At 44.8% G+C, this 24,382-nt stretch overlaps 1 protein-coding gene across 11 annotated transcripts in view; it reads left to right on the top strand.

Annotated features, from left to right (window-relative positions):
• LOC139548022 (glutamate receptor 4) overlaps positions 1–24,382 on the top strand; it is a 168,009-nt gene that overhangs the window by 80,053 nt on the left and 63,574 nt on the right. For all 11 annotated transcript variants that reach the window (XR_011669622.1, XR_011669624.1, XR_011669666.1 and 8 more), the window contains 4 exons: positions 4,538–4,777; positions 18,327–18,511; positions 21,345–21,398; positions 22,051–22,209. Coding sequence is in view for 5 of the 11 variants with exons in the window: in XM_071357685.1 (XP_071213786.1) it covers positions 4,538–4,777; positions 18,327–18,511; positions 21,345–21,398; positions 22,051–22,209 (638 nt within the window). In the remaining 6 variants the exon portion in view is untranslated. The remainder of the gene's footprint in view (positions 1–4,537; positions 4,778–18,326; positions 18,512–21,344; positions 21,399–22,050; positions 22,210–24,382) is intronic.

Consider the following 24,382-nt stretch of genomic DNA (forward strand, 5'->3'; position numbering starts at 1 on the left):
GCGATGCACGCCTCCAACACAATCATCAAGTTTGCAGACGACACTACAGTGGTAGGCTTGATTACCAACAACCAGGACACGGCCTACAGGGAGGAGATGAGGGCCCTCGGAGTGTGGTGTCAGGAAAATAACCTCTCACTCAACGTCAACAAAACAAAGGAGATGATCGTGGACTTCAGGAAACAGCAGAGGGAGCACCCCCTTATCCACATCGACAGGACAGTAGTGGAGAAGGTGGAAGGTTTTAAGTTCCTTGGCGTACACATCACGGACAAACTGAAATGGCCCACCCACACAGACAGCGTGGTGAAGAAGGCGCTCAGGAGGCTGAATAAATTTGGCTTGTCACCAAAAACACTCACAAACGTTCACAGATGCACAATCGAGATCATCCTGTCGGGCTGTATCACCGCCCGGTACCGCAACTGCTCTGCCCACAACCGTAAGGCTCTCCAGAGGGTAGTGATGTCTGCACAATGCATCACCGGGGGAAAACTACCTGTCCTCCAGGACACCTACACCGCCCGATGTCACAGGAAGGCCAAAAAGATCATCAAGGACAACAACCACCCGAGCCACTGCCTGTTCACCCCGCTATCATCCAGAAGTTGAGGTCAGTACAGGTGCATCAAAGCTGGGACCAAGAGACTGAAAAACAGCTTCTATCTCAATACAGCTTCAAGGCCATCACTGTTAAACAGCCATCACTAACATTGAGTGGCTGCTGCCAACATACTGACTCAAATCTCTAGCCACTTTAATAATACAAAATTGGATGTAATAAATGTATCACTAGTCACTTTAAACAATGCCACTTTATATAATGTTTACATACCCTACGTTACTCATCTCATATATATATATACTGTACTCTATACCATCTACTGCATCTTGCCTATGCCGTTCGGCCATCGCTCATCCATATATTTATATGTACATATTCTTATTCATTCCTTTACACTTGTGTGTATAAGGTAGTTGTTGTGAAATTGTTAGATTACTTGTTAGATATTACTGCACGGTCAGAACTAGAAGCACAAGCATTTCGCTACACTCGCATTAACATCTGTTAACCATGTGTATGTGACTATTAAAATTTGATTTGATTATCCCTCACAGGAATACAGAGAGATCTACCTCCACCTAAAGGCATATCCCTCACAGGAATACAGAGAGATCTATCTCCACCTAAAGGCATATCACTCATCTCGCTCCATAGCCAATGTGGGTTTGTCGTTTCGTTTGACCAGAGAATAGGGTGCCATTTGGGACGCACACGTGGAGTTCTGCTATAATGATACGATGGTGGCTGTGTGTGTTGTGTGAGATGTTGTTGATATTGTAGCTCGTCTGTTTTTATTGGAAATAACAGCAGGCTGCTCGTTAGTGGTTCTGTTCATCTCCGGGGGAGAGAGGGGGGAGAGAGAGAGAGATGGAGAGGAAGAAACAGAGAGTGAGATGGAGGAAGAGGGAGAGAGACAGGACAACTGGACAGTCTGAGCCCTGTGTTAGTCAGCAACAACATGTTTGTCTCTGCAGCTTAGACATAACTATAGACATTTAACTGTAGAGAGAGGGGGGAAAGACAGAGAAAGAGGGGGAGCGAGAGCGAGCAGGGGACAGAGAGAATGAAAGAATAGACAGAGACAGCGTGATGAATGATGTACAGTATATGTACAGTATAATAAGTGACACCTGGAGGGGTTGGAGACAGTCACAAGGACAGGTGAACCAGATCAGGGTGTGACACTGCTGGACATGTGGCCACGAATTGGACTGTTTTTTTCTTTACTTCTTAATGCGTTTCAGCCAATCAGTTGTGTTGTTACAAGGTAGGAGTGGTATACAGAAGATAGCCCTATTTGGAAAAAGACCAAGTCCATATTATGGCAAGAACAGCTCGAATAAACAAAGAGAAACGACAGTCCATCATTACTTTAAGACATGAAGTTCAGTCAATATGCCAAGAACTTTGAAAGTTTCATCAAGTGCAGTCGCAAAATCATCAAGCGCTGTGATGAAACTGGCTCTCATGAGGACCGCCACAGGAAAGGAAGACCCAGAGTTACCTCTGCTGCAGAGGATAAGTTCATTACAGTTAACTGCACCTCAGATTGCAGCACAAATAACTGCTTCACAGAGTTCAAGTAACAGACACATCTCAACATAAACTGTTCAGAGGACACTGCGTGAATCAGGCCTTCATGGTCTAATTGCTGCAAAGAAACCACTACTAAAGGACACCAATAAGAAAAAGATAATTGCTTGGGCAAAGAAACACAAACAATGGACATTTAGACAGGTGGAAATCTGTCCTTTGTTCTGATGAGTCGAAATTTGAGATTTTTGGTTCCAACCGCCGTGTCTTTGTGAGATGCAGAGTAGGTGAACGGATGATCTCAGCATGTGTGGTTCCCACCATGAAGCATGGAGGAGGAGGTGTGATGGTGTGGGGGGTGCTTTGCTGGTGACACTGTCAGTGATTTATTTTGAATTGAAGGCACACTTAACCAGCATGGCTACCACTATAAGGGCACAGGGCGAGTCCCAGATGCAGACACGGGAGGCAGATGGTTCGAGTCTCTAATATTTATTATAATCCAAGGGGCAGGCAAGAGAATGGTCGTGGACAGGCAAAAAATCATAAGGTCAGAGTTCAGGAGGTACAGAGTGGCAGGCAGGCTCGAGGTCAGGGCAGGCAGTATGGTCAGGCAGGCGGGTTCAGAGTCAAGGCAGGCAAGGGTCAAAACCGGGAAGACTAGCAAAAGAGATAAGAAAAAGCACGGAAACACACGCTGGTTGACTTGACAAGACGAGACGAACTGGCAACAGACAAACAGGGAACACCGGAATAAATACCCAGGGACTAATGAGGAAAACCAGTGACACCTGGAGGTGGATGGAGACATTCACAAAGATAGGTGAAACAGATCAGGGTGTGACAACCACAGCATTCTGCAGCGATACGCCATGCCGTCTGGTTTGCGCTTAGTGGGACTATCACTTGTTTTTCAACAGGACAATGCACACCTCCAGGCTGTGTAAGGGCTATTTGACCAAGAAGGAGAGTGATGGAGTGCTGCATCAGATGACCTGGCCTCCACAATCACCCGACCTCAACCCAAGTGAGATGGTTTGGGATGAGTTGGACCGCAGAGTGAAGGAAAAGCAGCCAACAAGTGCTCAGCATATATGGGAACTCCTTCAAGACTGTTGGAAATTATTCTACAATGTAGAAAATAGTAAAAAAAATAAAGAAAAACCGTTGAATGAGTCTGTGTCCAAACTTTGGACTGGTACTGTATGTGGCGTTTAGGTGTGTTTACCCTCCACTACACCACTGGACGCATCACACAATGTTACAGGATGATGTGTTAGGCTACAATATGATGCAACGTAACACAGCGCGCTGGCACAGTGTATGTGGGTGCTCAATTTCTCCTACATGACTGGCACATGAAAGCCTTGATGATGTGCAAATCCCTCTGCTTCAGGAGAGATGGAGAATGAGAGTTACATAGAGTTACGAGACAGTAGTGGTTTGTTTTAGCGTGTTCGCTTCTAGCGTGTTGACACATCTACACGTCGTTGTTATGTCTAATGGTTTGTAGAACAAGTGGAGGAAGAAACTCAGCAGGCATCAAAGCCTGGGTTTTCTCTCTCGCTCTTTCTATCTCACTTTGTCCCTGTCGCTCTCTCCCTCTCCTCTATCTTCTTCAGCCCTAGGCATTCACATGCTGCAAAGAGAGGGACTCCCAACAACACTGTAACACTACGAAAAAATAAGGCTGTCAAACCCAGCGTCGCAACAATAAAACAACCACACAAAAAACATGTTTATCTGTTCCCTTTATAATGGAACAGTTCAAACGCTTTGAACACACTTTTTACCAATGTGCCATTCTTTCATTTAGGCACTCGCCGTGCACGAAGAAGTCAGCATAACCGTTCATTATGGTGTGTGTTTTAAGCACACACACACACACACACACACACACACACACACACACACACACGCCACACCACAAAGCACAAGCAATTATAGCATCAGGGCTCGAGACACCAAGTCGCCTTAAGCAGAAACTGCAGTGTGTATGTAAAGACTTATAACACATAGCTTTTCATATTAAAGCCGGTGTTTGTCTCCTACAGGTCACATCTTATCACAATACCCACTGGTTTATTAGCAGATAAAGAGAGAGAGGTGACAAAAGGAGTTAGAGAGACTCATTAAACTAGAAATCATGTTTTAAGATGGAAACATTAGAGGAAATGTGATATTTTGTGGATGTTTTGGGTAGATGTTATTCCATAGGCAACACAGGGCTTCTCTTGTAGGGATTTGAATGGGTTGGTGAACTATCTGCAATGTGTCTCTCTCTCTTTACCACTGTCTGCTCTCTGTACTCGCGGTCTATTCTTACATGCACCATTTCTCCCTTTAAGAGATTCAAATGTTTAGTAAACTAATTTAGTAACTAACTTATCTCTCTTTCTCTCTCTCTCTCTCTTCCCCCCTTCCATACCTCCTCCACAGTCTGCTCGCAGTACTCGCGGGGCGTATTCGCCATCTTTGGCCTGTACGACAAGCGCTCGGTGCACACGCTGACGTCGTTCTGCGGGGCGCTGCACATCTCCCTCATCACGCCCAGCTTCCCCACCGAGGGAGAGAGCCAGTTCACGCTGCAGCTCCGGCCCTCCATCCGCGGAGCGCTGCTCTCGCTGCTCGACCACTACGACTGGAACAAGTTTGTCTTCCTCTATGATACGGACCGGGGTGAGTACTTACATTTGTGTGTGATGATGTATATGATGACGTGTACCTTTTTAAGTCTTAATGCAATCAGGAAGTCGCTCCACTGTGTATGATTACATCATACTACTGAATTGACCTTTAGTTTGTCACTGACAGTGTGGTAAGTCGTTGTAATGGTACTTAATAATTTATTGGATTTATACACTGATTGTACAAAACCGTACAAACACTGCTCTTTTCACCGTCATTGTAAATAAGAATTTGTTCTTAACTGACTTAGTAGTTAAATAAAGGTTAAATAAAAAAATTATAAAAAATATATACAGTATATAAATTCCCCGACATAGACTGACCAATTGAATCCAGGTGAAAGCTATGATCCCTTACTGATGTCACCTGTTAAATCCACTTCAATCAGTGTAGATGAAGGGGGGGAGACAGGTTAAAGAAGGAATTTTAAGCCTTGAGACAATTGAGACATGGATTGTGTATATGTGTACAAGGGGGGAAGTGGCTTTTAAGTGTGTCAAGAACTGCAACCCTGCTGGGTTTTTCATGCTCAACAGTTTCCTGTGTGTATCAAGAATGGTCCACCACCCAAAGGACATCCAGCCAACTTGACACAACTGAAGCACTGGGGTCAACATGTGCCAGCATCCCTGTGGAACGCTTTCAACACCTTGTAGAGTCCATGCCCTGATGAATTGAGGCTGTTCTGAGGGGGTGCAACTCAATATCAGGAAGTTGTTCCTAATGTTTTGTACACTCAATGTATAGCGCCTCAAAGCTTTTCCAGTAGTTCAAAGTGCTTTACATAGTAAATGGAGAGATGGAAATAATATTCACATGTCACAGGTGTATGTTGATGTCGTAACCGTGGGGGGGGGGGGCACATTAAATTGACTTGCGGGATGGATTTACCAAGGGCACCGGGAGTTGCAGGTCTCTGTCCCATAGGCACTCGTAAATCGGAAAAGAGTGAATAGGTGCAATTCAGAGGCCATGGTAAGTTACAACCATATTACCTATAGTGGTCCAATTCTTTCAGATTCTCACGCCGTAAAGGGCCATTGGAAGGAGAAATGGAGGCTGTGCTTATATTGATTAGAAGGGAGTTATAATAGACTTAGAGATTTAGAGTGAATAACAGCACTTATGTTGTCACATAGGAATGAGAGGCTAAGAGTCAGTGGATGAGGTGCCTTTGCTTACATTGGAGGCGTGGGTTTGAATCCCACTTCTGACACCATGGGTGTTTCTCAATATGCATACTACCGTACTCCACACTCTCCTGCTCCGAGTGCATTCTCCGAAGACGTTTTCTGGAGTCCGTTCTTGTGAGGACAAGAGTATGGAGAGCGCATAAAACAATACATTTGAGAAGCACTCGCACTCCCCCTACTGTATTACCTCACACACGCCTCACCTCCCATTCACTGAACTTTCTTCCAGCCAGGACAATGACAATAGAGACGAAACAAGATATACACAAAGCATAACATTTAACTTCATAATTATCAGCTAGCTACATGTGAATCGTAATGGTCAAACGAGTTAAACGACCAAAGGACCTAAAACTAATGTTATGCCAGGTAGATGTCAATTTTTTTGTGGGTAGCTAGCTACCACTTCTTAATGGCTAGCTAGCTAGCCAGTTGACCCTATTGCCTTACTATGGACTTACCCATTCACTGAACCTTCTTCCAGCCAGAACAATGGCAATAGAGACAAAACAAGATATAGACAAAGTTTTATTTCATAACTATCAGCTAGCTATATATGAATTGTAATATTCAAGTTAACCAGATAGTTTAAAAATGACCTAAAACTAATGTTATGCAAGGTAAATATCAATTCTTCATGGGTAGTTAGCTACTAATTTTTTTGTGGCAAGCTAGTTAGCTTACAGTAGTAGTTAGCCAGTTCACCCTATTGACTTACTATGGGCTTGCAATCTACACAGACTACAGTGGGTATTGTAGGCAGGTAAACATGCCAAAATGAACACAATGTATTTATTAACGTTTTCAAGATGCAATATTGTAGTCAGGCAACATATGAGATGTGAATGGGTGACATTTCATGCCAAAGTCGGAGTTTATTTTCTCTTGCTTCAGCTCAAATAATGGTTTCAATAAATGTTGTGTTGTTTTTTTACTTGGTTGCGTCATATTGCAATCTACTGCAGAGAGAGCCTGCAGAGTTCTGTCCTACTATCCAGGACTGTACCCAAACAATTTGAACATCTACTTTTAAAAATCCACCTCTCTAAAAACAAGTCTCTCACTGTTGACGCCTGCTATAGACCACCCTCTGCCCCCAGCTGTGCTTTGGACACCATATGTGAACTGATTGCCCCCCATCTATCTTCAGAGCTCGTGCTGCTAGGTGACCTAAACTGGGACATGCTTAACACCCCAACCATCCTACAATCTAAGCTTGATGCCCTCAATCTCACACAAATTATCAATGAACCTACCAGGTACCACCCCAAAATCGTAAACACGTGCACCCTCATAGATATCATCCTAACCAACTGCCCTCTAAATACACCTCTGCTGTTTTGAACCAAGATCTCAGCGATCACTGCCTCCTTGCCTGCATCCGTAATGGGTCAGCGGTCAAACGACCTCCACTCATCACTGTCAAACGCTCCCTGAAACACTTCAGCGAGCAGGCCTTTCTAATCGACCTGGCCCGGGTATCCTGGAAGGATATTGACCTCATCCCGTCAGTAGAGGATGCCTGGTTATTTTTTTTAAATGCCTTCCTCACCATCTTAAATAAGCATGCCCCATTCAAGAAATTTAGAACCAGGAACAGATTTAGCCCTTGGTTCTCTCCAGACCTGACTGCCCTTAACCAACACAAAAACATCCTGTGGCGTTCTGCATTAGCATCGAACAGCCCCCATGATATGCAACTTTTCAGGGAAGTTAGGAACCAATATACACAGGCAGTTAGAAAAACCAAGGCTAGCTTTTTCAAACAGAAATTTGCTTCCTGCAACACGAACTCAAAAAAGTTCTGGGACACTGTAAAGTCCATGGAGAATAAGAGCACCTCCTCCCAGCTGCCCACTGCACTGAGGATAGGAAACTCTGTCACCACCGATAAATCCACTATAATTGAGAATTTCAATAAGCATTTTTCTACGGCTGGCCATGCTTTCCACCTGGCTACCTCTACCTCTGTCAACAGCACTGCACCCCCCACAGCAACTCGCCCAAGCCTTCCCCATATCTCCTTCACCCAAATCCGGTCAGCTGATGTTTGGAAAGAGCTGCAAAATCTGGACCCCTACAAATCAGCCGGGCTAGACAATCTGGACCCTTTCTTTCTAAAATGATCTACCGAAATTGTTGCAACCCCTATTACTAGCCTGTTCAACCTCTCTTTCATGTCGTCTGAGATTCCCAAAGATTGGAAAGCAGCTGCGGTCATCCGCCTCTTCAAAGGGGGGGACACTCTTGACCCAAACTGCTACAGACCTATATCTATCCTACCCTGCCTTTCTAAGGTCTTCGAAAGCCAAGTCAACAAACAGATTACCGACCATTTCGAATCCCACCGCACCTTCTCCGCTATGCAATCTGGTTTCAGAGCTGGTCATGGGTGCACCTCTGCCACGCTCAAGGTCCTAAACGATATCTTAACCGCCATCGATAAGAAACAATACTGTGCAGCCATATTCATTGACCTGGCCAAGGCTTTCGACTCTGGCAATCGCCACATCCTCATCGGCAGACTCAATAGCCTTGGTTTCTCAAATGATTGCCTCGCCTGGTTCACCAACTACTTCTCAGACAGAGTTCCGTGTGTCAAATCGGAGGGCCTGTTGTCCAGGCCTCTGGCAGTCTCTATGGGGTTGCCACAGGGTTCAATTCTTGGGCCGACTCTCTTCTCTGTATACATCAATGATGTCGCTCTTGCTGCTGGTGAGTCTCTGATCCACCTCTACGCAGACGACACAATTCTGCATACTTCTGGCCCTTCTTTGGACACTGTGTTAACAACCCTCCAGACGAGCTTCAATGCCATACAACTCTCCTTCCGTGGCCTCCAACTGCTCTTAAATACAAGTAAAACTAAATGCATGCTCTTCAACCGATCGCTGCCTGCACCTGCCCACCCGTCCAGCATCACTACTCTGGACGGTTCTGACTTAGAATATGTGGACAACTACAAATACCTAGGTGTCTGGTTAGACTGTAAACTCTCCTTCCAGATTCACATCAAACATCTCTAATCCAAAGTTAAATCTAGAATCGGCTTCCTATTTCGCAACAAAGCATCCTTCACTCATGCTGCCCTCGTAAAACTGACCATCCTACAGATCCTCGACTTCGGCGATGTCATTTACAAAATAGCCTCCAATACTCTACTCAATAAATTGGATGCAGTCTATCACAGTGCCATCCATTTTTTCACCAAAGCCCCATATACAGTACTACCCACCACTGCGAACTGTACGCTCTCATTGGCTGGCCCTCGCTTCATACTCATCGCCAAACCCACTGGCTCCAGGTCATCTACAAGACCCTGCTAGGTAAAGTCCCCCCTTATCTCAACTCGCTGGTCACCATAGCAGCTCCCACCTGTAGCAGGCGCTCCAGCAGGTATATCTCTCTGGTCACCCCCAAAGCCAATTCCTCCTTTGGCCGCCTCTCCTTCCAGTTCTCTGCTGCCAATGACTGGAACGAACTACAAAAATCTCTGAAACTGGAAACACTTATCTCCCTCACTAGCTTTAAGCACCAGCTGTCAGAGCAGCTCACAGATTACTGCACCTGAACATAGCCCATCTATAATTTAGCCCAAACTTCTACCTCTTCCCCTACTGTATTTATTTATTTATTATGCTCCTTTGCACCCCATTATTTCTATTTCTACTTTGCACATTCTTCCACTGCAAATCTACCATTCCAGGGTTTTACTTGCTATATTGTATTTACCTCGCCACCATGGCCTTTTTTTGCCTTTACCTCCCTTATCTCACCTTGCTCACATTGTATATATACTTATTTTTCTACTGTATTAATGACTGTATGTTTGTTTTACTCCATGTGTAACTCTGTGTTGTTGTATGTGTCGAACTGCTTTGCTTTATCTTGGCCAGGTCGCAATTGTAAATGAGAACTTGTTCTCAACTTGCCTACCTGGTTAAATAAAGGTGAAATAAATCAAAAAAGATTTCTGTCCATATTTTTTAATTGAAGCTTGCATCGATACAAGCTTTGAAATGTGTTCAAGCGGAGTACGCATCCGTTTCGCATACTTTGATTTGGACTCGTGCTCCGACCCTCCCAGGGCTCCAGATTGCGTGCTCGGAGCACGGTAGTATGCATATTGAGAAACACCCCATGTTATGTTTGTTCCTTGATGAATTGACAAGCTGGGGGCGTAGGTTTAGCTACTTTTAATAACAAGATGATTGAGCTAGCTAACTACATTGGTGTGGAGCTATGCAAGGTATTCTAACAATCACTATGTGCATGGTGCGTTGCATTATGGGAACGGTAGTCTTTATTGTTAACACATAACAACACAGTGACAAGTGCCACCTCTAAGTGGGACCCCAGCCTGCTGCAGTAACTGTACAGTAGTAGTATGTTAGGAGCTGGGGCCAACACACAGCAAAGGCTTTGCTTTACAGGTCTTGGTGTAATTGTGAGCATTCATATGTTTAGCTCCAAAGGTCATACATATTACAAAGATGTACATGATCTGCATTTAGTCATTAATAATGTGTCAGTGTAATGTGTATCTATGGCTCTTTGTATTCAGGACATCAACTACAGTCCTTAGAAATAGAATGTCTAGAATGGGAGATTATTGGTAATTATGGTCCAGACCCTGCATTGTCTACTCTGATCTGTCTCAATTACCCCTGCTCTATGTGGAAACCCATACAGTAGAAGTGTGAATGGATGCTGTCCTAAAATAATGGTTGTCTGTGCTATCTGGTGGACGGGCATGTCTTGGGGCCAAAGGGGGCTACAGACCAAATCTACCAATCGATAGGCAAGTGCAGCGATGTCGGGTGCAGGGAGGTGTCCTGTCAGGGAAGTGGAATAGGGAACCACGCTGGGGGGTAATGAAACAAAGGAAAGGATCTGTTCCAAATGGCACCATATTCCCTATTTAGTGCACTACTATTGACCAGAGCCTTGTTGGAGGCAAATGGAGCCTGGCCAAAAGATGTGCACTATAAAGGGATTAGGGTGCCATTTGGAATGCAGACATAGTGAGAACCGGAGATAACGGGTATTCTCCATGGACGGCAGTGTCTTTCCAGGAAGCCGCTAGCGTCACTGTAGTATTAATAGAAATGAGTTTTTTTCTCTCATTCTTACTCTCTCCCTCTAGGTAGAGGTACTGAGGTTCCTGTTCCACTAATGAGCAACGCCAGAACCAGGGTCCACAGCGCATCATTCTCCCTTGGTCTAGAGCAGCCTTTCTGAAAGTATGGGTTGCGACCCAAAGTGTGTCGCGGACTTGTTAATGGTGGGTCGCGACGTGTCAGAGTAAATGTATAATTAGTTCATGAATTACTGGAATTGATTTGGCCAAGTGCATCTGCGCTCTCTGCTTAGCAGCGGTCTCTGCTCAGTTTGGCAGTTGCGCGAGTGTGAGAGGGAGATGCCCGTGTGCCTCGCGGTTTACCTGATCTTTTTTTCTGCAGTTTTCTTGAAGATCACTCCGCGACACACACGATGCAGCGCTGTAGTTCACGCCATGAATTGTAATGAAACGCGTATACAGCGACGAGTTTCTCTCTCTTTCATACACACTTATGAGGAGCGTCCACAATGTGTTTTGTCCGGGAAAGTGCTTAGTAATGAGTCTCTCATAACGAACAAATTCATAAAAACGACTCGTCCTGACCAAACATCCACAGCATGATGGTTAACCCAGGGAGTTCATTCAGAACAGGGCAGAAAGCTTCAGGAAACAGTGCTTCGACAGTGGAAAGTGAGTCAGCTAGCAAGGCATTGTTGTCATTTTATAACAGGTGATGATAAGCAGAAATAAGGGAGTACTATCTCTCATAGTAGTAGATGTGAGTTTCACTTTCAAACAATCCCCTGGCCTTGTACATAGCTAACATTCGCCAAAGCAAGCTAGCTGCTGATAGTGCAACCCTAGGAACAGTACAGATGAATATGAAAAATGATCGGGCCTACTGTACATCTTACTGTATAAATTATTGTTGAAAACAAGTCTAGGTTGGAACTGTTGCTGTTAAAATACAATAATTGTTATTCTTAACTGGAATAAACTGAAGCGAGGCAAACACAGTTCTGGGTTGCTCATCTACAGCAGGAGGAAGCGGTCTCCTGCTTGACTGAGAGAGCAGTAGATGTTCTGGTCCAGTTTGGCATCACATACCTATGTGAGTCAGGGTTCTCAACTCTGGCATACTTAAAAAACAAGTACAGAAACAGTTTCAAGGCTGAGCATAACCTCACTGTTTTACTGTCAAAAACAGAGCCCAGAATAGACATGCTCTCATTAGGACTGTGTGGGGGTTTTCTGGTCTACATCTGTGTGATGTGATCAATCAGTTTATTCCAGTTCTGAACAAAAAATCTGTATTGTATTTTAACAGTAACAGTTCCAACCTAGACTTTCTATCAAACAATAATTTCTACAGTAAGATGTACAGTAGGCCTGATTATTTTTAATCTGTACTGTTACTTAGGGTTGCACTATCAACAAGCCTGTGTGTGTGTTCTGTTATTCATCTGTTATTCATCTGTGTGTCAACAGTTCCAACCTAGACAGATATGTAAGAGTGTTTTTAATGGGGAAAATAAACATTAATAGATATTTCTATGGATATTTAATTTCATTATTTGTTTTTGTCTATGTTGCATTTGTTTCATGCATAAGGGCAATGAAATGTACCTGTATGTATGTATGTATAGTTGCATATTATCCTAAGCTTGGGTCCCAGGAAAACACAGAATTGAAAAAGTTTAAGAACCCCTGGTCTCTCGATCTATCTCTCTCTCGCTCGCTCTATCTCTCTCTCTCTGTAGCTCTCTCTCTCTCTCTTTCTATCTCTCTCTATCTCTCTCTCTCGCTCTCTCTCCTCTCTCTCTCTCTCTCTCTCTCTCTCTGTAGCTCTCTCTCTCTTTCTATCTCTCTCTATCTCTCTCTCGCTCTCTCTCATTCTCTCGCTCTCTCTCCTCTCTCTCTCTCTCTCTCTCTCTGTAGCTCTCTCTATCTCTCCTTCTCTCTCTCGCTCGCTCTCTCCTTCTCTCTCTCGCTCGCTCTCTCTCCTTCTCTCTCTCTCTCGCTCTCTCTCTCTCGCTCTCTCTCTCTCTCTCTCTCGCTCTCTCTCCTTCTCTCTCTCCTTCTCTTACAACTATCAATAATGGCTCACCTACTATCAGATGTGTTTCAACCCAGAAGGGCTGTAGCTACACTTTACCACATATCTCATATCAGTTGAACATGATGAAAATAGCCCTTAATAACATCTTCAGTTCTCTCTTTCTCACTCACACACTCACTCACTCACTCTCTGTCTCTGTCTCTCTCTCTCACTCCCTCTCTCTTCCTCTGTGTCTCGTTGTCTCGGAGGACTGGGCAGAGGTACTGAGGTTCCTGTTCCACTAATGAGCAACGCCAGAACCAGGGTCCAAGGCGCATCCTTCTCTCTTGGTCTAGAGCTCTCTCTCTCCATCCCTTTCTCGCTCGCTCTCTCACTCTCTTGCTCTCTCGCTCTCTCTAAACTATCAATAATGGCTCACCCTGTTCTCAGATGTGTTTCAACCCAGAAGGGATGTAGCTACAGTATACCGCATACCTCATATCAGTTGAACATGACGGAAATAGCCCTTAATAACATTTTCAGTTCAAACAGTCAATACACATTCCCAAAGCATACAGTATGTACATATTAAGCGTGATCTAGGATCAGTTTTGTCCCTGAATCTGTGACAATAGTCATGCCAAGGATATGCCGACTGCGTTAAAGCCCCTGAATTCATTATTTGTCCAAACAGCTCTAGGAGACAGAACGCGTCTCCTTCCTGAGCGGTATGACGGCTGTGTGGTCCCATTGTGTTTATACTTGTGTACTATTGTTTGTACAGTTGAACGTGGTACCTTCAGGCGTTCGGAAATTGCTTCCAAGGATGAACCAGACTTGTGGAGGTCTACAATTTCTTTTCCTGAGGTCTTGGCTGATTTATTTCGATTTTCCCATGATGTCAAACAAAGAGGCACTGAGTTTGAAGGTAGGTCTTGAAATACATCCACAGGTACACCTCCAATTGACTCAAATGATGTCAATTAGCCTATCAGAAGCTTCTAAACCCATAACATAATTTTCAGGAATTTTCCAAGCTGTTTAAAGGCACAGTCAACTTAGTGTATGTAAACTTCTGACCCACTGGAATTGTGATACAGTGAAATAATCTGTCTGTGAACAATTGTGTCCCACACCCTCGTCAAACCATTTCAGCGGAATGTATTTTCCTCGTGCATTTCTTCCTTTCAATTTTCTGCGTCACTTTCATCCCTGTGGACAAACATCCCTGGTTAAAATGACATCATTCCAACCACCTTACCAGAACTGCCCATTGAGATGATAATAATAACTGTTATCCACCTTCCTATCTATGACCCGGTAAGGCTTGGAATATCTTGCTCTAGACTTCTCCTGTACCAGCAGTCCTCTACTCAGCCACCTTTTCCAATCTGTTCCTATCTTAACTGCGTTAACTGCAGATCAGTGGAGATATTAAAAAAATAATAATACCACTCCGCTTTGGAAGTAGCGAATCTCGCTTTAACCATTTCATATATTTTTTTGTATCTACTAGGAGTAGACTTCTCCTTCTCCTTGCAATATAGTGGAAAAGCTCCCTGTATGTGGAATATCATAGTCACGTGCTCAGCTGTGGCCGTGCGAGGGGGAGGCCCATGCTTTCTCTCTCTCTCTGTCTCTCTCGCTCTCTGTCTCTCTCGCTCTCTGTCTCTCGCTCTCTCTCGCTCTCTGTCTCTCTCTCTCGCTCTCTGTCTGTCTCTCTCCTTCCCTCTCTGTCTGTCTCTCTCTCTGTGACTATCTCTCTCTCTGTGTCTGTCTAACTCTCTGTGTCTGTCTGTCTATCTTTCTCCAATAGACAGATGTGTACCAAACAGCGGGGTCTCCAAGTCAGGATGAATGACTCAGTTTAAAAGGTTAGGTCTCTCAGGAGTATTGTGCTCTCTCTCTCCACCCGGACTACATTCGGACCCGCTCCATCACTCTCCATCTCCCTGTAGTTTACTGCAGTAGACCAGCACTCTTTGAAAGTCATTAATTTCATATAACCACTGCCTCCTAGTGGCAGTGAATGGCAGTGTGCAACAAGGAGCGGGAGAAGGAAATGGGGGAGGGGAGGCTGTACTCTGTGCTGTTCTGTGGTGCAGGCAGGCAGCTAGTGCGATGACGCTGATTGTGGTTAGCTGCTCTACACACAGCCCCGGGCTACAGATTCATCAGCTGGTAATCAGTGGCAGGAAGGCTGAAAAAAAGGTGTGTAGAAAGGCGGGTAGAAAGGTGGGCGGACAAGGAGGATGGCAGGCCTTAGCGCTCGTCTCTGGTTGGTGGGGCTGGTATAGGGGGACTGAGGCATGTGATTGCAAATAGAACAATATAGGATTTTGTGTCATTACATAGAAAGGAATTACTGTTGCTGCAGTGGGCTGTTATGTGTCTGCCGTAGGCCTCACTTTAAGGAGAGAGAGAGAGAGTCTGTGTGTGTGTGTGTGTGTGTGTGTGTGTGTGTGTGTGTGTGTGTGTGTGTGTGTGTGTGTGTGTGTGTGTGTGTGTGTGTGTGTGTGTGTGTGTGTGTGTGTGTGTGTGTGTGTGTGTGTGTGTGTGTGTGTGTGTGCGTGCGCGCGCGTTTGTGTATGCATGCGCGCATGTCTGTTCTGTTCGTGTGTGTGTGTACATGCGTGTTTGTTCGTGCACATGCTTGTGTGTGTGTGTGTTTCTGTGCCTCGTCTATACTGTATAAGCCTTAATGGTTGCACTTAGATTCTTTGTTGACAGGGCCTATTATGGGCTCTGCTTTCATCTCCACTATGCAATTGCATTGATATCACTGACATGAGAAGAGAAGTTGCACCTGGTTCTCTGACTGAAACACTATAATCACAGCCATATAGATATATGGGCCACTAGCCAACTAGTCATTAGCTCTGTCTATATCCAATAGGACCATAGCCAGGAAATGTCAGTTTGCTCATAGTCTATAGGACATATACAAAGCACGAACCTATTGTATTTTCAGAATTGTCATCTTGGGGTTGTTATCATCAGGGTCATGTTCATTAGGCACCAAATGGGAGAAAATGGACTGAAACTGAAACTATGGACCTGACCCATAATTTTATTTTCCATTGCAAGAGGATTTAAAATGTTTTAGGTTCTATTAAATTCATCCTGAATTCATCCTGAATTTAATTCCGCTGCTGTATCGATTGCTCCATCCATACATTCATTGCGGAGAAGAATCGCTAGTGGGCGTAGCCTTTTGCTGGATCGATGTGGACGGGTGGTCAGGCTACTAATGAACACAACCCAAGGGTGGATTTAAAAAACTCACTCTTGTGAACTCTATCAAATTTTAAAAAATGTATCTTTTGATCTTGTGGTGTTATTCATGTCAATGTGGTCTGCATTTCAGAAAATAGTTTTGCAACGGAAATCAAAAGTTGCCGTTTCTTATTGTACAAATGCAGGTCCAGCCCTGTTTCCATCAGTTTTCTTCCTTTTGATGCCTAATGAACACAACACAAGTCTTCTACAGGATTTACCCACTCCTCTGTCACCTAACACAGGTGTGTGTTAAAGCTGAGGCAGGTACTGGTACGTGTGTACACACACCTTTTTTTTAAACCTTTATTTATTAACTAGGCAAGTCAGTTAAGAACAAATTCTTATTTTCAATGACGGCCTAGGAACAGTGGGTTAACTGCCTTGTTCAGGGACAGAACGACATTTTTACCTTGTCAGCTCGGGGATTCGATCTTGCAACCTTTAGGTTACTAGTCCAACGCTCTAACCACTAGGCTACCTGCCACCCCACATGCATATACACACTCGCATTCAAACGCACACATACGGACATTCACACATGTAAATAGTGCCACACGTGCACTCAAACGTATACAGTTGCTGTTTTGATTGATGTAGTCCTTGATGTCTTTTGTTTTTGCATTGTTGTTTTCCTTTGTCTTTCTCCTTTTTCTCTTGTGCTCCTTTTGTTGGTTGTTGGTGCATTGGGGGACAGTGGCTGGTGGGGGGTGGGGGGGGGGGGGCTGGGGATGGAGGGAAAGGTTTTTTCGGGGGACGGTGGGGGGGCGGTGGGGGGGGATCTCAGATGGTTTAAGGGCAGCTCTCGTGGAACTGTGGGAGAATCTTGGATGGTTGGTGGCCTGGCTGTTGGGAGTTTGGGCCGGTGGCCGATAGGTTGCTGGTTCGGGTCCCCGTTTTGACTTGGTGGGAGATCTGTCGGCGTGCTCCTTGGGCGGGGCGCTTGACCCTGGTAGCTCCTGTGAGTCTCTCTGGTTGGGAGTCTGTTAGATGACTGAATGTAATGTAAACGTTGAGCGGCTTCACTGCAGGTAGATTGTATGTTTTAATATTCAATAATATATATATTTTATTTTTTTACTGAGGCAGTGGTGTGTGTGTGTGACCGACCATCGTCCTTGTCCTCCTGGCACAGACACAGAGAGATACCACTCTAATAGGGTGCACAGGAAAATAGAGAGTGAGAAAGGGGGGTTGGGTTGCCAGACGTGGATACTCGAGCACAGGTTAATCTACTAATTGGGAGCAGAGGGAGAAAGGTTGCCAGATTGTGATGGCCACCAGGAAGGGCCGTTTAAGGGGGACATCTGTTCCTGTTGGAGAGGAGAGAAGAAGCGCCGTGTGGGGCTCCCCTGACTTCCTCTCATCTCTCTATCATCTCTCTATCACCCCTCTATATATACAAGGCCCCAGCAGCCCAGGGTCCCCCTCTAAAGTACCAATGGTTCCTACCACTCCACCAATCGCTGATCAAAGAGACTATGCCATCTACTCAATTATGGGGGTTTTGTTGCTGGACTAGTTAGTATTAAGAATCTGCGTAGTAGCAAAGGGTTAGAACTCTGAACTCAACCCAGTTAAAGAGGTCTAATTGGATGCAAGGCTTCTTGGGGGAGCACATGCTTGTTGTTTTTGTAAAGCCAGGGTTTTTAGATTGTGGCGTCAGCTTGATGATATCAGTAATAATCAGCAACATGGTTCATTCGTTCCATTTGAAACCTTCTGTGCCTCAACATTTCCCAGCCAAAAGGAAGCAGGGTTGGGTTCAATTTGAATTTAGTTTGGATTTGGATTGGGCCCAAAATGTTACTGCTGATTTGGGGACCGGCACTGTAAATTAGTGTAAGATCAGATGTGATGGTGCAATGCATCTGACTGTTATACATTCAGTATGTCAATCTTTTAATTGTCCCTATGTAAATAAAGTATTGGAATGACATGCTGTGATCTGATTGGCTGTTGGTCGCTCAGGTTACGCCATACTGCAAGCCATCATGGAGAAGGCGGGCCAGAACAGCTGGCAGGTGAGCGCCATCTGTGTGGAGAAATTCAACGACGCGGCCTACCGGCGCCTCCTGGAGGACCTGGACCGACGGCAGGAGAAGAAATTTGTCATCGACCTGGAGGCCGAGAGGCTCACCAACATGCTGGAGCAGGTGAGATCAGTCAGCCAGTCAGTCAGTTAGTCAAGGCAGGCAGGCAGAGAGGAAGGAAGACAGGCAGTTAGGCAGTCAGACAGGATAAGTTTGAGAGGCTCACCAACAGGCTAGAGTAGGTGAATTAATCAATCAATCAATCAATTGTGACCAACCAGCTCAATTCGGTCTCAAGTAGCATAATTTGAAATTGTGTTTTTTGCATTGGATAAAAGTAGAGACTCAGAGCTAGAAAATTGTATATCATACACTACAGTCGAGTATAATGGGAAAGTAATTCTGCTTTGAAAGTTGATAAACTTGTAACCCCACTTTTGAGAAAATGTCTCAAAGATTTCAAGACTAAAGGCTGGTTTATACTACGTCTATCAACGTGTCTGTAGACAGTTGTCACAGTGACATCATGAACATTCTATTGTTGTCCGACATCAAACTTGTCGTTATCGTTATAAAAAAGTATAAACGCAAAAACGACAGGCTGCATGACATCAGCAGCCTGGTGGTCCAAAATAGCATAACTGGTGTATTTTAACACCAATAAACCTATCTATTTAAAAATCTAGCAAACCAGGCAACTAAAAGCAATTTTACAAGTCCTCAACTGGCAGCATAATTAAATTAAATAGTACCCACAAAACACCAGTCTCAACATAAACAGTGAAGAGGCGACTCCGGGATGCTGGCTTTCTAGGCAGAGTTGCAAAGGGAAAGCCATATCTCAGACTGGCCAATAAAAAGAAAAGATTAAGATGGGCAAAAGAACACAGACACTGGACAGAGGAACTCTGCCTAGAAGGCCAGCATCCCGGAGTCGCCTCTTCACTGTTGACGTTGAGACTGGTGTTTTGCAGGTACTATTTAATGAAGCTGCCAGTTGAGGACTTGTGAGGCGTCTGTTTCTCAAAGTAGACACTCTAATGTACTTGTCCTCTTGCTCAGTTGTGCATCGGGGCCTCCCACTCCTCTTCCTATTCTGGTTAGGGCCAGTTTGCACTGTTCTGTGAAGGGAGTAGTACACAGCGTTGTACTAGATCTTCAGTTTCTTGGCAATTTCTCTCATGGAATAGCCTTCATTTCTCAGAACAAGAATAGACTGACGAGTTTCAGAAGAAAGTCCTTTGTTTCTGGCTATTTTGAGCCTGTAATCGAACCCACAAATGCTGATGCTCCAGATACTCAACTAGTCTTTAATCAGGACGACAGTTTTCAGCTGTGCTAACATAATTGCAAAATGGTTTAATAATGATCAATTAGCCTTTTAAAATGATAAACTTGGATTAGCTAACACAACGTGCCAAGGGAACACAGGAGTGATGGTTGCTGATAATGGGCCTCTGTACGCCTATGTAAATATTTAATAAAAAATCTGCCGTTTCCAGCTACAATAGTCATTTACAACATTAACAATGTCTACACTGTATTTCTGATCAATTGTATTTTATTTTAATGGGCAAAAAAAATTGCTTTTCTTTCAAAAACAAGGACATTTCTAAGTGATCCCAAACTTTTGAACAGTAGTGTATATTTTTTAAATTAACAAAATACTTTTTCACATAGGTAATGCACTGGAGCTTTAATAGTCTTGTATTCGTGGATCAATATAGCCATCTGCAGTGCGGGCAATTTTTTTCTTTCCAGCAGCCCCCACCCCCCCATGTCGATAAAAGGATCGCAGCACCCATACCCACAAACTACTTCCTGCAGCTATGCGCCACTCAGTTGCCTGTACTGTATGTAGTCAGAGTTGAATTAACCAAATAACCCCCTTCTCTGTTTCATAGTGTACTCCTCCGCCGCCCCCAGGCAACCAGTATCTCTATCTCACATTTCAATTATTCAGCAAATCTCTGCTCCGGCATATCACTGTGCTAACAACTCTGTGTGTGTGTGTGTGTGTGTGTGTGTGTGTGTGTGTGTGTGTGTGTGTGTGTGTGTGTGTGTGTGTGTGTGTGTGTGTGTGTGTGTGTGTGTGTGTGTGTGTGTGTGTGTGTGTGTGTGTTTGTGATCCCTGGACACACAACCAACAGTACCCGTCATATCTCTGTAGGCCTCAGTACACACAACATCTAAATTAGCAGGTCAAATCTTCTTTTTTTTTTTTACCTCTGCATGGGTCCCCTTTTAAAGGGTAATTTAAAAAAAATTGTTGCTTATTTTTAACTTCCCTCAGGTGTTATTGTTTCATTTTGTTACCTGGTTATATAGCGATGTCCAGAAAAATGTAGCTCGCAATTTTGGAGAATGGAGCTATGCTAGTGGAAACAGATTATATTTGTAAGCGATACATTCAAACACATTAGGCTAAAACTTTAAAGACACAACAATGGATGCTTTACAGAGCATTCATAAAGTCTTAATAATCAGTACGTAGATACTGTACCTCACAAATCATCTATAAGCAGAGTCATACTACATGGCTACGTAAGCGGCAGCTGTCTTGAGTTCAAAGTCTGTTTAGCTATTTGAAATCTGCTTGTGTTCAATGATGATGATGACAATGATTCAATGAACATTCTCTGTCTCTCTCTCCATGCCGGGAACATTGTCATGTCTTGCCTCGCCTCAAAGTGTCTGTCTGTCTTTTTCCTTGTGTGGTACTCATCCGGATGCCTACTCATTTGTTTAGACAGTCGGCAGGTCTGATTTCTCCCCATGAAAGACAATGTTCACGCGGTGGCAAGCCGCACACACTGGGGTGTCATTCAACTGACAGCCAATTAAGCATGCTAATGCTAATTCAGTCGGGTTCAATTAAAATCTGTCGAACGTTTGTCCCTTTCCAGTCGGGTTGACTTAACGTTTCTCTAACGTTTCTCCTCCCCTTCTCTCGCAGATTGTCAGCGTCGGAAAACATGTCAAAGGCTACCATTACATCATGGCTAACTTGGTGAGGGGAAAAAATCCTGGCATGTCTTGACTACATCCTTATTCTTCCTTCTTCTCTCTGTCTCTCTCTCTCCCCCCCCCTCTCTTCTCGTCTATGTAATTAGTATTCAGCCCATTTCCACAGTGACAGTGTATTAATGATGTCCAGAGCAGGACAGCTCAGTGTGTGTGTGTGTGTGGGTGTGTGCATGAGTGTGGGTGTGAGTGTGACACAGCATTGGAGGCATCAGAGCACTGGGCTGAGAGAGATTACTGTTGGCACAATCCTTCTTACCAGCTCTCTGCTATAGAAGCAGGGCGTCGACAGAATTCAGACTCAGCCGGTGATCTTAGAAAAGGCTAGGGGAGAATTCGGAGAAGTGTTTGGTGTCCTTTTATGTTGTGGTATCACATACTGTACAGGGTCCTGTCTCTGTTTCTCTCCTTTTCTCGCTCTCTTTGCCTCTCTTCTCTTCCCCTTCTTCTTCTCTCTCTCCCCCATATCTCGCTTTATTTCTATCCCTTTTTCTATTTACCTTTTGCCTACCTCCATCACTCTCCGTACCTCTATCTATAAATGTCATTCTCTCATCCTCTCTCTTCTTCTCTGCCCTCTGCCTCCATCCGTACCAAACGCTCCATCTCGCCCCCCTTCCCCCCACTCTCTCTCCCAGGGGTTTAAGGACATCAACCTGGAGCGCTTCATGCATGGAGGGGCCAACGTGTCGGGCTTTCAGCTGGTGGACTTCAGTAACCCCATGGTCATCAAGCTGATGCAGCGCTGGAACAAGCTGGACCAGAGGGAATACCCAGGCTCCGACAGCCCCCCGAAGGTAACACCCTACCTAGGGGTTAATAAGTCCTCTTTCATCTTCACTAATGTCCTGCCTTCTCCCCCATCCCCTGAAGAGGGACAGCTCCCTCCCATGGTACACTAGGCCTGGGGGTTCTCTGGTGTATCTCTCCTCTAAGGTTTGGAGGATAGCACCCAGGGAGGATTTGTCAGAGCTGAGTCAATCAGGATCAGACCTGAGACCTTTTCCAATGCCATGCCTGTCCTTCTGGGCTCACTTTATGTGGCTTTAGGATTCTACAAGACCAAATGCAGAGGTGCAGGGTTAGCTAGGGCATGGAGACGTTCACACACACATACATACACACACACATACATACACACACGCACACACACTTAAAATACCTTGCAGTACCTGCTAACCTGCTAACAGTCTCGTCTGCACTGTCAAGGGCCAGGTGCAATACAAATTGTATTTGTCACATGCGCTGAATACATCAGGTATTCAGCGCACAGTGAAATGCTTACTTACAAGCCCTTAACCAACGATGCAGTTTTAAGAAAAAATAAGTGTTAAGTAAAAAAATAGATAATAGAAAATAAAAAATAATTAATAATTAAAGCGCAGCATAAAATAAAAATCGAATCAAATTTTATTGGCACATTCAAATGGTTAGCAGATGTTATTGCGAGTGCAGCGAAATTCTGGTGCTTCTAGTTCCGGCAGTGCAGCAATATCAACAAGTAACAATTCCACAACATCTACCTTATATTGTGCGTCTGTAAAGGTTTGTGAGGGTTTTGGGTGACAAGCCAAATTTCTTCAGCCTCCTGAGGTTGAAGAGGCGCTATCGCCTGGGATCGCCAATCGCCTGGGATCACACAGGGCGAGGTTGAGACCCAGGGCCTCAGGCTTAATGATGAGCTTGGAGGGTACTATGGTGTTGAATGCTGAGCAGTAGTCAATGAACAGCATTATTTTGGTCCTAAACTTGGCGCTCCGGTACCACTTGCTGTGCGGTAGCAGAGAGAACAGTCTATGACTAGGGTGGCTGCAGTCTTTGACAATTTTTTGGACCTTCCTCTGACATCGCCTTGTATAGAGGTCCTGGATGGCAGGAAGCTTGGCCCCAGTGATGTACTGGGCCGTATGCACTACCCTATGTAGTGCCTTGCGGTCAGAGGCCGAGCAGTTGCCATAACAGGCAGTGATACAACTGGTTAGGATGCTCTCGATGGTGCAGCAGTAGAACTTTTTGAGGATCTGAGGAGCCATGACAAATCTTTTCAATCTCCTGAGGGGGAATAGGCTTTGTCGTGCCCTATTCACGACTGTCTTGCTGTGTTTGGACCATGATAGTTTGTTGTTGATGTGGACACCAAGGAACTTGAAACTCTCAACCTGCTCCACTACAGCCCCGTCGATGAGAATGGGGGCATGGTCTGTCCTCCTTTTCTTGTAGTCCACAAACATCTCCTTTGTCTTGATCATGTTGAGGGAGAGGTTGTTATCCTGGCACCACATGGCCAGATCTCTGACCTCCCTATAGGATGTTGCAGAAGGAGGTGTTTAGTCCCAGGGTCCTTAGCTTAGTGATGAGCTTTGAGGGCACTATGGTGTTGAACGCTGAGCTGTAGTCAATGAATGGCATTCTCACCTAGATGTCCCTTTTGTCCAGGTGGGAAAGGGCAGTGTGGAATGCAATAGAGATTGTGTCATCTGTGGATCTTTTGGGGCGGTATGCAAATTGGAGTGGGACTAGGGTTTCTGGGATAATGGTGTTGTGAGCCATGACCAGCCTTTCAAAGCACTTCATGGCTACAGACGTGAGTGCTACAGGTCGGTAGTCATTTAGGCAGGTTACCTTAGTGTTCTTGGGCACAGGGACTATGGTGGTCTGCTTGAAACATGTTGGTATTACAGACACTTGCCAATTGGTCAGCGCATGCTCGGAGTACACGTCCTGTTAATCCGTCTGGTCCTGCGGCCTTGTGAATGTTGACCTGTTTAAACGACTTACTCACATCGGCTACGGAGAGCGTGATCACGCAGTAGTCCGGAACAGCTGATGCTCTCATCCATGTTTCAGTGTAGCTTGCCTCAAAGCGAGCATAGAAGTAATTTAGCTCGTCTGGTAGGCTTGTCACGGGGAAGGTCGCGGCTGTGCTTCCCTTTGTAGTCTGTAATAGTTTGCAAGCCCTGCCACATCCGA

The sequence above is a fragment of the Salvelinus alpinus genome, chromosome 1 (genome assembly GCF_045679555.1).
Source record: "Salvelinus alpinus chromosome 1, SLU_Salpinus.1, whole genome shotgun sequence".
NCBI lineage: Eukaryota > Metazoa > Chordata > Actinopteri > Salmoniformes > Salmonidae > Salvelinus > Salvelinus alpinus.